Raw genomic sequence first — 17,339 nt, 5'->3', positions numbered from 1 at the left:
TTCGTAATTTCTCTCCTGTTGGTCCCACGTTCTTTTCGCTGCGTTTTCCGAGTTCCTGGGGGTCCAATTGGTCGAAAAAGGGTCATACAAATCAATTCTGAGACGAAAGATTTTTTGGTCAAAAAAAAAGGAAGGTTAACCCCTTTGTATTTTTAGTGAAAATCTTCGCGATTTTGAAAAGTGCTGGAATTAATTCTTTCTGGCACGATTCTGACGTAATTTTGCGAGACAAATCGATTGGGCGCAGTCCCAATACGCTGCGAGCAACGGATCAAAAGTTGGAGCCAAAAAACACAAACTAGTATTTTCGACATTTTTCAGCAGGTGCTTTTCCCTTCGTAATTTCTCTCCTGTTGGTCCCACGTTCTTTTCGCTGCGTTTTCCGAGTTCCTGGGGGTCCAATTGGTCGAAAAAGGGTCATACAAATCAATTCTGAGACGAAAGATTTTTTGGTCAAAAAAAAAGGAAGGTTAACCCCTTTGTATTTTTAGTGAAAATCTTCGCGATTTTGAAAAGTGCTGGAATTAATTCTTTCTGGCACGATTCTGACGTAATTTTGCGAGACAAATCGATTGGGCGCAGTCCCAATACGCTGCGAGCAACGGATCAAAAGTTGGAGCCAAAAAACGAAAACTAGTATTTTCGACATTTTTCAGCAGGTGCTTTTCCCTTCGTAATTTCTCTCCTGTTGGTCCCACGCTCTTTTTGCTGCGTTTTCCGAGTTCCTGGGGGTCCAATTGGTCGGAAAAGGGTTATACAAATCAATTCTGAGACGAAAGATTTTTTGGTCAAAAAAAAAGGAAGGTTAACCCCTTTGTATTTTTGGCGAAAATTTTCGGGATCTTGAAAAGTGCTGGAATAAATTCTTTCTGGCACGATTCTGACGTAATTTTGCGAGAGAAAGCGATCAGGCGCAGTCTCAACACGCTGCGAGCAACGGATCAAAAGTTGGAGCCAAAAAACAAAAACTAGTATTTTCGACATTATTCAGCAGGTGCTTTTGCCTTCGTATTTTCTCTCCTGTTGGTCCCACGCTCTTTTAGCTGCGTTTTTCGAGTTCCTGGGGGTCCAACTGGTCGGAAAAGGGTCATACAAATCAATTCCGAGACGAAAGATTTTTTGGTCAAAAAAAAAAGAAGGTTAACCCCTTTGTATTTCTGGCGAAAATTTCCGCGATTTTGAAAAGTGCTGGAATAAATTATTTCTGGCACTATTCTGACGTAATTTTGCGAGAGAAATCGATTGGGCGCAGTCCCAATACGCTGCGAGCAACGGATCAAAAGTTGGAGCCAAAAAACGAAAACTAGTATTTTCGACATTTTTCAGCAGGTGCTTTTCCCTTCGTAATTTCTCTCCTGTTGGTCCCACGCTCTTTTCGCTGCGTTTTCCGAGTTCCTGGGGGTCCAATTGGTCGGAAAAGGGTCATACAAATCAATTCTGAGACGAAAGATTTTTTGGTCAAGAAAAAAGGAAAGTTAACCCCTTTGTATTTTTGCGAAAATTTTCGTGATTTTGAAAAGCGCCACAATGAATTCCTTCTGTCACTAATCCGACGTAATTTTGCTAGAGAAACCGATGAAGCGCAGTATCAATACGCTGCGAGCAGCGGATCAAAAGTTACAAGCGAAAAACCAGAACCTGGGTTTTTCACATTTTCCAGCTGGTGATCTTTTCGTCGTCATTTCTCTGCTGTTAGTCCCACGCCTTTGCGCCACGTTTTCTGAGTTCCTGGGGGTCCAATTAGTCAGGAGATGGTCACTCAAATCGAATCTGAGACCAAAAATTTTTCGGTCGAAAAATGAAAAAAAAGCAAGGCTTTGTATTTTTTGCGAAAATTTTCGAGATTTTGAATATGCTGAAATACATTTTTTTTCGAACTATTCCGACGTAATTTTGCGAGAAAAATCGATAGGTCACAGTCCCAATACGCTGCGATCCACGAATACAAAGTTGCAGCCAAAAAACGAAAGATTTCCTCCGTGACTTTCCTGCTGTCGGTCCCACGCTATGTCCCATGCATTTCTCGAGTTACTGGGAGTCTCATCATCTAGAAAAGGGTCACACGAATCGATTCCGAGACGAAAGAATTTTAGGTCAAAAAATATGTAAGGTTTTTCCCTTTGGATTTTTGATGAAGATTCATACACGTCAAGAGGACAATATAAATAATCAAAAGTTCAGTTGATAATTCAATGTATCTGACTAATGTTAGCAAAGTATCGCGATTCTTTAACAACATCGCTATACGTCGAACCGACGACATTGTTTCAGAACACAACGTTTTTCTCTTTGTCTTTCATTTCGAGAAAGCCTTATCGCATATAATTTCAAGAACTGTACAGATGAATTTCGTATAAATTCCTCACTCTAAACCGTACTACACCGTAAAGGTATCCTCAAGAGTATTTGGTTCACATTCGCACATCCGAATCAAATCATTTCACATCTTTTCTTTTTGAGTATATTTCCCAACGTTTTAGCAATCGAATTGACCTTACCACTTTCTGCAAAGCCCCCGTACCGGATATGCGAGCTTTTTGTGGTTTCATTCGTTTCGAAAAACTGACGAAACGACTAGACCGATCTTTACTTAAGAATACCGTGCAGTGAATTCGTTATACGCGTGTAGTGAACATACTGTGCGAGCCCGTCAATACTGACGTTTGAAAAAGTAAAAGTGAATTATACGGAAACGGACTACAAATTAGACGGAGTATTCACACCTACATGGTAAACACACCACAGCATTATGTATGTCAATGTAATTCTGTCATACTTCCTAAGTTATTACAAATAGTTACATACAATTACATGCGAACTGGTAAATTTATTATGAAACTTCGCGACAATTTGGCACCGCGTGCTTCACAAAGCCCAGCTCATTTGTTATTCTAATGGAAATAATATTCTTGATTTAGCACAGATGTATTCCGTTATACTTTATTTCATGAATATTCATAATTAGCCCCTTTTTACCCGGTCTGTCAATTGTCATTGTTATTATCACCACTGTATTAAAAATTTGAACGTAAATCTTTTTTAATAGCTCGTCCAACTTTCATTCACTTTGTTTCAAATACCTTCTCAAAAATTCTTTGCATTCTATTCTAAGACGGAAAGTTCCACTACTATTCTAAGACGTGGAAAAAAATTTTCGGAGAATCCGTCCACAAATCCAGCGGGATTCTGTGGTTGGAGATCTTTGAATTCTTCACTGTTCATTGTAGCGAATCCTAATCGCATACTAACAATTTCCAACTCGTAGAAAGATGCAGAAGGTACAGGTAAGTAAGTTATAATAGTAGTTATCTAAGAAATGAATAAAATTACAACGAAATGTTTATTTCACTCATACAAAATGCATTTATCAACAGGTGACGGTATTACGGTATAATAATTATGCAGGGTGACACAGGACCATTACCTCATAGGCTAATTATTTGTTCCTCATGAGAATCGGCGATTAAAAAACAAAAATTTTTTTAAGGTAGGAAATTCGTCGTTCACGAGTCATAAATTTTCACAAGAAATACATGGGTAGCCTATGAGGCGATAGTCCTGGGTCACCCTGTTCATCATTCGAACAACAGCAGATCTTAAACGTAGTTAAAATATATCCAATATGGCAATGGGTTGTACTTCTATAATATACATATGTCGAAACAAGGAGACATTTTTATAATACCAATAACACGGATTTATTTACTCGTTAGTTACGCACATCGACCGATGTATCTTTTTTCTCTTTTCGTTGTTAACAGCTGTTTCGTTTACATTCACCATTGACTGAAAAAGAGAATACGTATTAACTATGAATGATGAATGAAATAAAAAACAAGCAGAATCAATGAAAAAAAACAAAAAAAACACGAAATTTCATCTCCCAATTTAAAAAATACGTTCGGTGCAATCGATTTTTCGTGTTTTGTGCAACTATACTGTTCCTGAAGACTCTTTATCATTTTTTTCAGGTTCCGAATGGATTCGACACAAATATTTCAAAATAAACAAAAATAAATGTCAAAAAACTTTTTCACTTTGTTATCTCGTAAATATGAAAAAGTGATTTAAATCGTGTAGTGAAATATTCGTTTGAAAATTTCAAAGAAAGACAAAAAACGATTTAGTATTTATTATTATCGTGTCCTTTTTTTAGCCGCTGAGAATTTTGTTTTTGCTCCTCGAGAGAAAATACCGTATAATCATAGTTTGTTTGTTTAATTACAGTTTTGATGTTGACTTAATTACCCGTAAGTTGGGGCTGGCTCGGACCATTGTGGCTCGTACTCTACGTGCACAGGCTTTTCGACGATTCTTTCAACGTAAACTGGCTTCTCAACGTAAACTGGCTTCTCTACGTACTCGACGTATTTCGTTGGGGGGGCCGGGGGTGAAACGTAAACGTGATGAACTTCGGGAGCGCTGCTGGACCCGAACTTGTATCTGAAAAACGAGAATTTCAAAATGACAAGAATTCATCGTTGACTCTTTTTTCATTTATTTATTTATTTAATTTTCTCCGTTTTTGTATTTACACGCCGTTCAAGCTCTGATGTCAAACATTTTATGTATTTCGAGTTTATGTGGAATATTTTATATGTTATACATAATTCGTAGAATATTTTCCAACCGAATGTAATATGTACGAAAGAATGACAATAAAAAAGGAAGAAGATGAAAAAAATAAAAAACTGTGCGACGAAGCAAACTAAATTTCAGTTTTTTTCACGTTTCCCTTTGACTAATATTTATCCTATTCGCTGAAATGTAACTTCTTCGATCGCTTGTTACAACTGATAATACTGACTTACGATCTTTACTTTCGATCGGTCACAAACTCATTTCAATAAAAACTTAACGGATATTCATACATTTGAAAGTGAGTCAATGTCTTAGTTACGGCTAAAAATTGGTCGAAGCAGTGGAATTATGGGTAAAGTGGGAACAGGTGAACGAAGAGTATCAAATATGATCGTAAACTTGTAACGAATTCCAAAAATGATTAACAAACGATGAAAAATAGCCAAAAGGTGGTCAGTAAATTGTGGGTATCATAAAAAACCTGGAACGGTCGAAAGTCTGTTATGATAAAAGAAACTGTGATCGCAGGATAAAGAAAAAGTTAGAAAATAGATATTAGTCGACTTCTAAATGGTTAAGGAAATGCCGATAAGTCTAAGTATTGTAAAACAAAAAAGAATCGAAGTGACTAAAAATGGATACAATTATGTAACAAAATAGTGATGAAAAAAATAATTCTCAATATTTTTGACGATGTAAATTGATTTATTTTGATTACGTAGGTTACGAAAACTTTTAGTGGTAAATTGAGGCATTGTTCTTACCCCTTAAGCGCTCCAATACCAAATCCTAGGAGGCCAGCACCAAGGATCTTCTTTTTCAAAAAGAGGGTACGTTTCTGTCTAACGAGTCCTTGTCCTTCGCCTACGTCAGGGTTCCCCGCTTCCAGAGGTAAGGTTTGCAGTTTCGAATATTGTTGAACATCCTCAGCGATTGCCACGATGGCAATGCAAGAGATACCCACGAAAAGGATGAATGTGCTTGAGAAATGCATCTGTGGATGATGAAATACGTATATTGAATAGATAATTTGCGGTCTAAATATTTTTCCTCGATTTTCAATCATTTGTATGCCTGAAATGCATGTTTCGTGTATTGAAAAGTAAGTAATTGGCAATTATCAGTTTTGAAATCCTTATGAATATTGTGCATCGAAAATCTGAACACAAATCTAACAGTAAAGAAAATAAATAATATGATTCTCTGTACGTCGTAAAATCTGTAAATTTCTTTAATTGGATATTCATTCGATTATCTACCCATATTTGTATCAATAAAATGTACAACGTTCAGAAATCTGACAAATGAATACAAAAAAAAAAAAACATACATGTAATCAATCAATTACATCCATCTGTAAAATAATTTATAAAAAGTATTTGTTATTGGAGAATTAAAATAGAAAAAAAACTCAAGATTCTGTGAAATTTCATTGTAAGTGAGTATAAATTTGAATCAAATGAAATTCTTCCCGGAATCAATTATTTGTAAGAAAATCTACAAGTCATTATAAAAAATAAACGCTTACAAAAGAGAAAAAAACAACTGAGAATTCACACCGGAACTTGGTAAATTCTATTCACCGAAATTAAGAATGTATATTGTTTTAATGAACAAGAGACAGTTCGTGTTCGATAGTGCAGCCATTAAGAATTGCCCCAGGGATTCCTAAATGATAAATGAGTATAATTGTAATTATACTCAAATGCAATTGGTTTCAAAAGTGTAATTTTTCTATTTCTACTTACGTTAATCTCCTCATAGCGTGGAGGAAATTTACAGACGGATGTAAAAGTTTCAAGTGCATATCCATCACTATATATATTTAGAATTACAGTAACTTGTTCAATCGATGAAAACACTAGGACCGTATTTAAATTTTTCTAATGCGTTTCTTAAATCAGATTATTAATTACCGCTTCAAAACTATACTGAATGGATAAAAAAACACGTACGTTTTCTTGTACAAATTTTACGCAAAGTGAAGTCTTATATTCCGTTTCAAAGAACGTATTAGTATTATAAAACACATATTTGCGTAGAATTTATTACTCCTGTCATGATCACTAATTGAATATTCGTGTAACCTACATGATCTATTATCATTTACGACAAACAACTCAGCTCCTATTGACACTATCGACGTGAAAAAACTACGTTAGAATTCATAGATTTAGACATCCTCTAATTATGAAAATTCTCTCAGTATATCCTATCCAGAACGATGAAGTTCAACGAATGGGATAAACACAGTTATTCAATAACGCTGATGACAGTGATTTTGATCACATTTTCAAATTGCCAAAATAACCGTTTGGAAAAATATGTAATATGTGGATCAGAAGGAATTTCAAAACGATATCTTCTTAGGAAAAGTCTCATCAGAGAGTGTAAAAATTAACCTAACGTTTTGAAATATTTTCAAACTCCAACCGCATGATGATTTATAAATTACTAGATCCTGACCAAAAAAAAATCACCAACTTCGAACGCTGCACAAAATTAAGTAGTCCGATTATTTAATTTTTCATTTTTTTTCTCCTCGTATGGAATCCAATTTTTCATCTCAACGTACTTCGTTCACAAGACATGTATGATTATAAAAAGAGGTACATATATCATCTTGGAGTGATTAAATTTTGGCATGAGATTATCGGAAAAACATTTATTCACTTTATTTTGCCATTATTTGTCATGCGATAGTTGATTTATTATATTTCGAGACGATTTTGAGGTAACTATAAAGATCACAAAAATCACGAGAAAATTTTTTGTACCATAATATGATCGCTGATGAATGATAAGATGAAAAAATGTTAACTTTCTTTGTTATTTTTGTACAGTTTTCTAACAATTTTTTTTTATGCTCGAATATCGAAATGAAATAATGAAATGAATAAAAGTAAAATCTCTTCACCCTCACCTTGAATTTCCAAAACTTGGTGCACGTTTTTTACGGTGTGACAAGTCCCGTTCACACTTGGTGTATTAAATTTTTCTGTGGTAGTCGAACGAATGTAGAGTGAATTTATACCCCATCAAAATCCCTACCACCTGTTTTACTGCACCTTGTGATATGAATCGATGAAGACATCGCGTATAACCCTTTCTCTCTCTTTCTCTCCTTCTCCCTTTCCCTCACTTTCTGGCCATCGTGTTACAATTAGGCTCGACTGATCGCGTGTGTGAACGTTGATAAATTGTAAATTTGTTTCGGTACGTGCAGACATCGATGACGATTGTCACCGAATCCCGTCGAGGTGCCATTTCACTGACTCTATACGTGCATCACGTCTACACGGTGTGGATTATATAATGCATTATCCGTGTAACGAAAGTCGATATGAATAAAATTTCAATCCAGGGATTCAAAACTGACAGAGACCTTTCTTTTTATTTTCGTAGATTAGTATACTGGTATAATGAAGCAAGAAACAAACCAAAAAATATCTGACTGATCTTTCTGAACAATTTTACATATTCGCAATTCGTTTCGGATATTTGAATTTTTAGCATCTCAAATTTCTCGTAATCTAAATGGCGAAATTGGTTGACGTGAAGAAAAAACATAGAAGATATTGTATTTCGAGAAAAGTTCCTTTCAATTCACTTCGGATTTAATACTTTCAGAACTGCTGTCGGTTTCAGTGGACATGCATTTAAAAGAATCAGTTTTTTTTTTTGTTCTGAGGGATTGATTTTGTCAACAGTTAATTAGTACACTATTTATCTTGAGGTATGTTTTCTCGTCGAAAAAGTGCAGCTGAAGTAGTTGAAAAAAGGTGCGTGTGATTTTCATTCTCATTTCTAATTTTATAGATTATTTAAAATTAATTTTTGTCTGTAAAATAAAAAATATTAATTATGTTTCTAGAATAGTCTTAAATGTCAGAGAAAAATCATAAGTTCGGCACCTAGTAATACAAATTTGTTGACTTGACAAATATGATCTACTCACTGTAATTGACATGCTTATAAATTTTGATATAGGTTTAGGAAAGCTCTGAAGATATCTTAGTTGAAAGATATAGAATTGAAATATGTTGACAAATTTTTTTTTTGACACTGCTAGACTTAATTCAATTCTGAAAGAGTCTAAAGCAACTGAAAGTAATTGTAATTGGCATGAATGAATTTGAAACAAATTGAACAATTTCGAATCTCGAACCATTCAGACAGCGATGAACAAAATTTAAAATGAATGAGTTGAAAAAATTTCGAGGGAATCGAGAAAACTTGAACAAAATCGAAGAGAATCGGAAAGTAGCGCAACGGATGTTAAAAAATAGAAGCACCTCATGGGAATTGAATGGTATCAAACCGAATTAAAAGTAACTGAAATGTATTTACAGAAGTTAAAAGTCAGATAAAAAAACCTCGAGAAGAAAACTGATAACTAAATATTTGTAAACTGCAACTGCATAAATTCGTAGATACTCAATCTTGAGTACGTCAAAATTGAAATGATTCGAGAATACTAAAAAACACTATTTTAATTTTTCATACGCTGCTTACACTTTTCTCAATTTTTGTACTATTTCATTGACTTTAATTTACAAATAGTGCTCAAATCCAGCTGATTTTCTTTTAAATGAATTTACCATTACATCCATGTATATAATGTGGCCGTCGCTGGCCCTATGATCCTGAATTGAGAAACATTTTTTCGCAGTAATTCGAGACGTGCGAACGGAAAGAGAATATCGACAAAGTTATGTCAGCGGTCGTAAAAAGCACAGACTGCGTTTCAAAGCGAGGTGCGAGAAGCACGCGTCACGCGCATTAGTGAAATTTCGGCACGTGCGGAATACAGCGACGTTGTACATTGGCTACATGCATGCGCGTAATCCGTGAGTCACGCTTCGAAGAGGGCGCTGCGCGCACGTATAAACATACCTGACGAGTTGCCCATCTATGTATGCACGCATGCGTGCCTGTATATTGTGCAAGAGAAAATAGCCGCCGGTAGCGGACTCGACGGACACGACCCTTGGTGATGTGTCGGGAGTACAGACCATTGGAAAAATTAATCAAACCATGAAAATTTACCTCTCCAGAATTTAAAGAGCGAAAGTAAAGTTGATTGAATTTGATTCTGACTCAAGTGTCTTTCACTGAAATAAAAACAGTATTTCAAGAAATATCAGTTCCAGGTAGAAGGCTTAAATTTTATAATTAAATTTGAACTATCACGCTATATTTACAGGTAGAAAAAAATTATTGAATTCACTGAATATCGCGATCAAATATTACGAAAACAAATTTTTGGTGAATCAAATGACCGATTTTGAATGAAACAAATCCTTATACAATTTTTTAACACCTAAAACTCAGCGTTTATGCAATTTTAACAAAAATTCAGCTATGCGATTGTTCAATTCTGATGACATGATTTTTCATGCCGACAATTTTTGATCGGACTGTACACCCGATACATCATTAACAAGCAGTGCTCATAAACGCAACTAGTCGTAAATCATAGAATCACAAACGTTCATAGAAGGTATAGATATGAGTAAATTTAATACGCGTGCCCGTCATACGACGTGTGCACACATACAAAGTGGACCATTTCTAAATTCTCAATCATTCATCTATCCTCAAAGGTGAAATGACGACCAAACTATTGGTGCCACAATTTTATTACAGGCAAAATATTGCCCTATAACTGATGAATATGAGAAACTGTTTTACAGTCTATGCAAAATTGCAAGTGGGTCAACAGCGGCCATATTGCTTTGATCCTAGCTTCATATTGTAAGCCAAACTTTTCGATACAACTGCATACCCATTACCTTAGAATGTTTTACAGACCAGAAAACCGCCTTTCGACTATCGATGAATAATTTCATGTATTGCATAATTCAAAAGGAGGTGTAAATATGTCTGTGTTCACTTTGAGATTGGTGTATGTTTAAATACTACAAAAACGTTGCGAAATAAGTAACAGTTGTTTCTTGCGTATGATATTTCATTTCATTTCAATTTTGTCACTGTATTTTACTTCAGGATAATAAACAATGACGATCCGTATATAACCTAGAGCATTAAACTTGTTGCAGAATGCTTTCAAAATTTCGAAAAACTATGCGTTTTAACACAGCCTAAGCAGAGCTCTTTTATAACACTAATTTATTTTTAACAAAATACAACGATGCCATTATCAATTATTACCACTATCCAGAATTTTTATCAAATAACTTACACTCTTGTGCCTTCTTAGTGAGGTAAACGATGTTGTTATGTGTTATAAAAATTGCTCAGTTTGCATAAAGTCTGTACTTATGTATGTGTATGTAAGTATTTAACCTTGGCATTGCTTTCGACTCTTTAGCTTGAATTCCGAAAACTTTGCTGTCTATGTTATTGGTTGGATGGTGAAAAAAATCACCCAACATTCGAGTCGATATATCGGCTTCCGGTCCTGTAGGGTTCAATGTTGGTATAATATTATACATACTAGTCCTTGGATTAATCGATTAATCAATTTCTTCGATTACTCGAAGTTACCTCATAATAAATACTGCAGCTCAATCGCTACATGCCTCGCAACCACGGTCTTACATACAGGTCTGGTAACTAGTAGGGTGGGTCATGACTCAGATAATGAGGCAAAACCGTGGTTCTCGTCTTCGCCGTCTGCAGCGCTGCCCCCTCGGGGTGAGCCAATCATAATTCAGATCCGAACAGCTGATTTTTCGGAATCAACAATCCTGAATAACACTCAAAAATGGAGAAAGATGCGAATAAAAAATGATTGAGATGTTTACTAGCATTCCATGGCGGGCGTGATAATTGTTTTATTTTAACGGAATCCTCAAATGTTTAAGTCAATAAAATCCATAAACATCAAGCGAGGGCTCACAACTTTTGAGACAGTTTGAGATCTTGTGGAGATGATCCACCGTTTACACACTTTACACTGAGTTATGAACTGTCAAAAACTTCGATGAGCAGGTTATCTTATCGGTATATATCTATATCTATCATACCCCGGGCCAATGGCGCCCCTAGCGGATAGATAGGAAACAAGACCGTGTGCCTCACTAACGGTGACATCCCCTACCGCTCAAAAGTGCCGGAATTACCAGACCTGTATGTAAGACCGTGCTCGCAACTCATTTACCGTGTTCGAACTATGTATATTCGTCTCTAACCGACGTATTCTGTCACCTTATGCGCGTGCGTCAAGTCGTTCGAATTTTATTGGCTGACAGTTACCACCTGACTTAGCCGCCGACGTAATACCAATCGCGACTGTCAGAAAATGTCCCTAGAAGCCCATCGTTACCTGTGGGTAACTGCTGTCGGTGTTGTTACGAAAAACAGTCCGTCGATTCGGAGCTGATCCGAAGTAAAATAAATCAGACTGACGTTTATCGTGTCAATCAAATCGTCGGATTCCTACGACGGTCAATTTATCACTGTAATCGGAAAGTCATTATTGACAAAATACTTTACCGAAACTTAGCGCTTCCCTTGCGAGCATAACCTCTTCCGATTTCCTGACAGTCGCGATTGGGATTGCGTCGGCTGCTCAATCAGGCGGTAACTGTCAGCCAATAAAATTCTCACGACTTGACGCACGCGCATAAGGTGCGCACTTTTCTCATGGACACGCGGTATACAGAATCTGCATACGTCGGTCTGAGACGAGTATGGCTTGAACATGGTAAATGAGTTGCGAGTCGTATGCCGATTGAGCCGCAGAATTATTATGGAGCAACGTCGATTAATCGATTAATCGATTAATAGCACAGCACTAATACGTACATGAGTATCGATGTAGCCGGGTATAATAACAACGATTAAATATAACCGGATAATTATTATTTAACGCGTTCCTTCTGCGTTCATGACGAAACTTCACCGCCACGTGGCGTCATTGATCATTAAACTTGTACTAAATAGGTGAACGCTCACTTGTGCTTTCTTTTGTGTAATTCGTTTCTTTATTTTTGTTATCATTGTATTATGTTATTATTCTGTACTTTAATAATTACAAAAAAAGAAAAAAAAAACACTTGTACTAATTATAAGTAAATACAACGTGGAAATATATAACACGATGTAGACGCATCCTTGTGCAGTATAAAAGGCTCTATTTTTGATTATTTCTATGTTCAAAGTAAAAATTGTTTCTTAAATTTATTTTTTTCTCTCCTTTCTTCTCTCTCCCTCATTCTTCACATTTTGTCTCCTCGTCGTTTCAGAGATTGACGTATAATCTTCACCACGATCATCTGCACATAAAATAATGTATATTTATAATAAACATTTATATGTAAATTGTACACGACTATTTTGTATAATACATGTTTGCCGCAGAAAGCAAACGGGATAATAAAACTAAGGAATGGGATATTTCAAAAACTGTCTACAATTTTGTCATTGTGCAACTTGAGGTAATTGATGAGTTTGGTAAAAAGGAAAACTTTAGAAAACAAAAGACACTGACAAGATGAAACTTGCAACAATGGTATAAAAAACGATTCTTGCATGTTCGTATCAATCATAAAAAGTATCGAAATTCTATTTCCAGAAATGAAACCCAAAAACATATATTCTTGACATTTCTTAGTCGTAACTTTATCAGTCTGCTGATTGAAATAAAAAATTGTAAACTGATTGGAAAAATGATTTTTGCATTGGATAGCATAAAACTTTTGAAAGTCAAAATCTAGAGATTTATTCGATTGCAAAATTTTTCATCCTTCATAATGCCTTGTTAAGATCAAATTTGTAATATCTCATATACTCACAATGTTTTAACCCCAGTATCCTGAAGAATAGCCACCGCCCCATCCGCCGTAACTTTAGTACCAAGAACAAAAAGGGCAAAGACTTGTAGCTCATTTATTTCTTTTACGCACAAACAATTAAAACCAATTGATAACGTACGCATATATTTCTGTGTACTAATGACATTTATTGCCAACTCGAATAACGTTTATGCGAACTTAATCAACTTGGTCCTAACGAAATTTGCTTTTTATCTACATATAATAGATCTAATATATAATTTACAATTACTATATATCATTATTATATATATATATCATTATACAAACTCATATATTGTTACCAAAATTTGTTTGATAAGATATGAAGCCGAGATTAAAAAATGAGTATACAATATCGAACTTTTTTTTGAATTATTATTAACTAGAAGTCTTCAACCCAATTTCAGCTGTTAAAATTTTCTAATAGCGAAGACAATATTGCTTCGGTAAAATTCAACTCGATCTACTGCAGTTTTACATTTTACCCTGAATTGTTTCGCGAATTTTCTGTTGTTAAATTAATTCCGATAATTTTTTGAGGAGACTGTACACACGGGATAATGCAGTTTGTAATGATTCACTAAAAATAATTCCCACATTATAGAATCATTGTATAATCAACGATTTGATTAATAGCCGGTGCGATGTTGGTAAACAGTCCAATTTGAAGAATATGGCATTTATAACTACAAGATAGCAAGTGAAAAAAAAAAAAAGAAATAAAAATCGAGTGTGAAATAATACAGAATGAAATGAGGCGGATAAAAAACCTGTACAGCTATAGTACGCATCTTACACCCGAGAAAAAAGAAAAAAAAAAGGAAATGAAACAGGATATAAAAAGTAACGAGTAGAAAGAAACCGGTTAGGGAATAGCTCTTTAAAATATCTTCACCACCATCATCATCGTCATCGTCGTCATCGGTGTGACGTCCATGTAGTGGGTAAGGGTATGTGTATAGCGCATGTCGCAACATAGTAATTTGATAAAAAGTTTTATGATACAAGAGTATTTTACATCAACGTCATGCCTGATTACTGACTTTAGAGTTCGTTAACACATCTGGTAATTTAAACGAACCTCGTACATACAGAGTGTTCGACTTGAAACGACTAGTCGTAGAATATTTTTGAAGTGGAATGAGATCCGAGAACAAGCTTCAGCCAAAAGTCAGAATAATCTGACAATGAGACAGAATCAAAATGGTGGCACAAATTTGGTTGCAGGTGGCGCCACTTACAGAAAATCGCAAAATCAGACATATTTTCATTTCAAAAACATTTTTTCCTTTCAACATTAGTTCTACCTACAGTCAAAATCAAGTCATCTGTCTTCGAATGTCATCATTCCGTTCGTTTTTCAATGAATTAGTGTCTTCTAAGCTTCAATAATTGCGCCAGATGGCGTCACGTTCGAAAATAATATAAGTTTATCAATCACAAACTCTAATGTTATTTCTCATCTTAGGCACTTTCATTCATTTTTTGATCTAAAGTTTGAATACTCGATTGTCTTAAGTGAAAGTCGGACTCGGACAGTAAAAAAATCATCAAAGTAACCTATAAATTGTAAACTAGGTAAATTCATATGAATTTATAAAATATCATTTTCAGTATTTAGCACGTGAACGCAATTTAAACTGATTTTCATCCGACAAATTCGTAGATGATATCGGATAAAGAATTATTGAAAAAATATCCGAACAGCATTTTGTAAAATGAAATTTGGATAAAAAAAAATTATCGAGTCACCCGTTAGAATTTTTTCGTTAACTTCATTCATGCTTATAGAATATATAACATAATACGTATATGTATGTATACCTATATGTATAAGTATACGTACATACAATCGCCATATATGTGAAATGTTGCTCAATGCCACTGCCGATCGTTCGGAACACGTGGATCTTACAAGAAGATTCATTAATACTGATCACACAATTGTGCAACAGGTAGATTATGGAGGGGCCGATATAATGTATACCTATAATCTAGCCATTCATGCATATTCGACACATACAGCTGAGCTCCAGCGGCAGGTATTAAATTTCCAAGCACCGTTTGATTCTCTCTCTTGGGGAACTTTTTTTTTTTTTTCCTTTTTAATTACTATAAAAATAGTTTAAATTTTTCTCATGCATTTAACGACAGTAAACCAAATTTGGCCATCATGATTGAAATAGATCGAAGAATGTTGTTTAAACTTTTCGCTGTTTGAAAATATATTCTTCTCACTACCGTTAATTGATTTCACTATGTTTACACTCAACTTGAAAAAACTTTTGGCATTACGCTCTTTCTCCGTCAAGACTTGTTCAAAGTTGCGCAATAACACTTATCGACAAAGTGTTTGCTGCGACGTCATGAGTCGATTAACGTTTTTCTCTCCTTCTCTTTCTTTTTCGACAAAAAAAAAAAAAACACACACGCACACGCACACGCACACATAATTAATCTGAGTTCGAACAAGTCGAGCATTTTCTAAATCGTAAACATCAAATTTTCAAGAATAATTAAACACAACTTTCTACAGCCATTTTTCTAAATAAGATGACATGTAATTAAGAATCCAATTATTGAGTCGTAGGAAAAGAATTTCAGATTCGATATAAGAGCTCTCAAATAAAAAAACATAATAGTTTTCAACTTTGTCCAGCTTTTCTTCGATTTTACTTATTGTTCTGCTTTCAATCCTTTTTCTCAAGTTACTGACGTTCTTTGTGTTTTTGTATAAATTCTTTGTTCTCCTTATTTTTATTTCCTTAACTAGTTTTTTTTTCCGTCATTTTATTTTATTTACTTTTTTCTCGCAATAACCAGCCTAGTTATCGATTTGTATTCAAGATTTTTCTACTTCATCGGCTACTCGTGTATTTTTGCTTCAATTTTCCGACTCCCGGCTATTATTTGTGGCAGAAATGTGTTAAATTTTTCTCCTCTCGCGAATTTTCAAAAAGCCTTACCTCTTAGCCTTGAGGAGAGAGGCTCCCAGGAGTCCAGCACCTACAGCCTTAGCGCCAAGAATACCTCCGCCAACTAGGGCCGCCTTTTTGAGAAGAAGAGTGCCGAGAATAAGGCCCCTCTTTGATCTCACAAGCAATTGTCCATCCGCGGCTTGTTCCACCTCAAGTTGCTCCGGTTGAAAATCCTGCTCCTGAAGCTCCTTTAACTGTTCCGCGGAAAGATCAAGTGGAAAAATCGCTGCTCCTCGAACAGTGACCGCCAAGAATCCCAGGACAAGAAGAATGTGAAAGATATGCATCTGTGAATGGAAAAAAATTAAGTCAAAATTAAAGTAGATGAAGCATTGTTTAAATATAGAAAGTGTCAATTTTTTTAAAAACTAAAAATTCATTGTCTTACGAATTGTCCCATATTTGAATTAATTTCTTACTGTTTTTGCTTTTTCTTAAATTTAAAATTCAATATCTTATGAATTGTACCATTTTCTGAATAAATTTATTACTCTTTTCGCTTTTTTTGAAATTTATCAATTTTAATTCAGAAGATCCATTCAGAAGATTAGCATTTACTGAAAAATAATGTACAGTATGTTTTAATAATGAATCCTATATCTTCTATTTACTAGACATATTAATTTCTAAGCTTTTAGCTACTACAGACAATTCTTTCGATCTCTACTTCATAAATTTGATGACAATAGAAATCTTTTTTTTTTTTTTACCGAGGGTTAAATTCAGACCGTAAATGTTTCAGGCTTTTTACCGGTATCCCGATATCCTGATAAGCGGGGTAAAAACTCGTTTATGAAACGTTTTTCATATCTCGAGTAAAAAACAAAAAAAAAAAAACAACAGGATGATTTGAAAAACAGTTATGAGCAAAGTGGAATTCATTTTATTTTACTTGAAAACTTTATTGAGCCGATGTATTTTTTTTTTTTTTTTTTCTGCAGAAAGACGGAGATTCGGAGTGAAGATAATTTTGCATTTTTGAGTGGTTGGAAGAAGA

The 17,339-nt window shown here is 34.9% G+C and overlaps 1 protein-coding gene across 1 annotated transcript; it reads right to left on the bottom strand.

The window, feature by feature from the left end:
• Positions 1–3,321: 3,321 nt before the first annotated feature.
• LOC107219379 lies at positions 3,322–7,628 on the bottom strand. Its single transcript, XM_015657575.2, has 4 exons — positions 7,505–7,628; positions 5,346–5,575; positions 4,249–4,443; positions 3,322–3,786 (listed from the first exon to the last, which is right to left on the bottom strand). The coding sequence occupies exons 2-4, from the start codon at positions 5,573–5,575 to the stop codon at positions 3,777–3,779; spliced, it is 435 nt and encodes a 144-aa protein (XP_015513061.1). The 5' UTR covers positions 7,505–7,628; the 3' UTR covers positions 3,322–3,776.
• Positions 7,629–17,339: the final 9,711 nt, after the last annotated feature.

The sequence above is a fragment of the Neodiprion lecontei genome, chromosome 5, assembly GCF_021901455.1.
Source record: "Neodiprion lecontei isolate iyNeoLeco1 chromosome 5, iyNeoLeco1.1, whole genome shotgun sequence".
NCBI lineage: Eukaryota > Metazoa > Arthropoda > Insecta > Hymenoptera > Diprionidae > Neodiprion > Neodiprion lecontei.
This window is presented reverse-complemented; position numbering and strand designations above follow the sequence as displayed.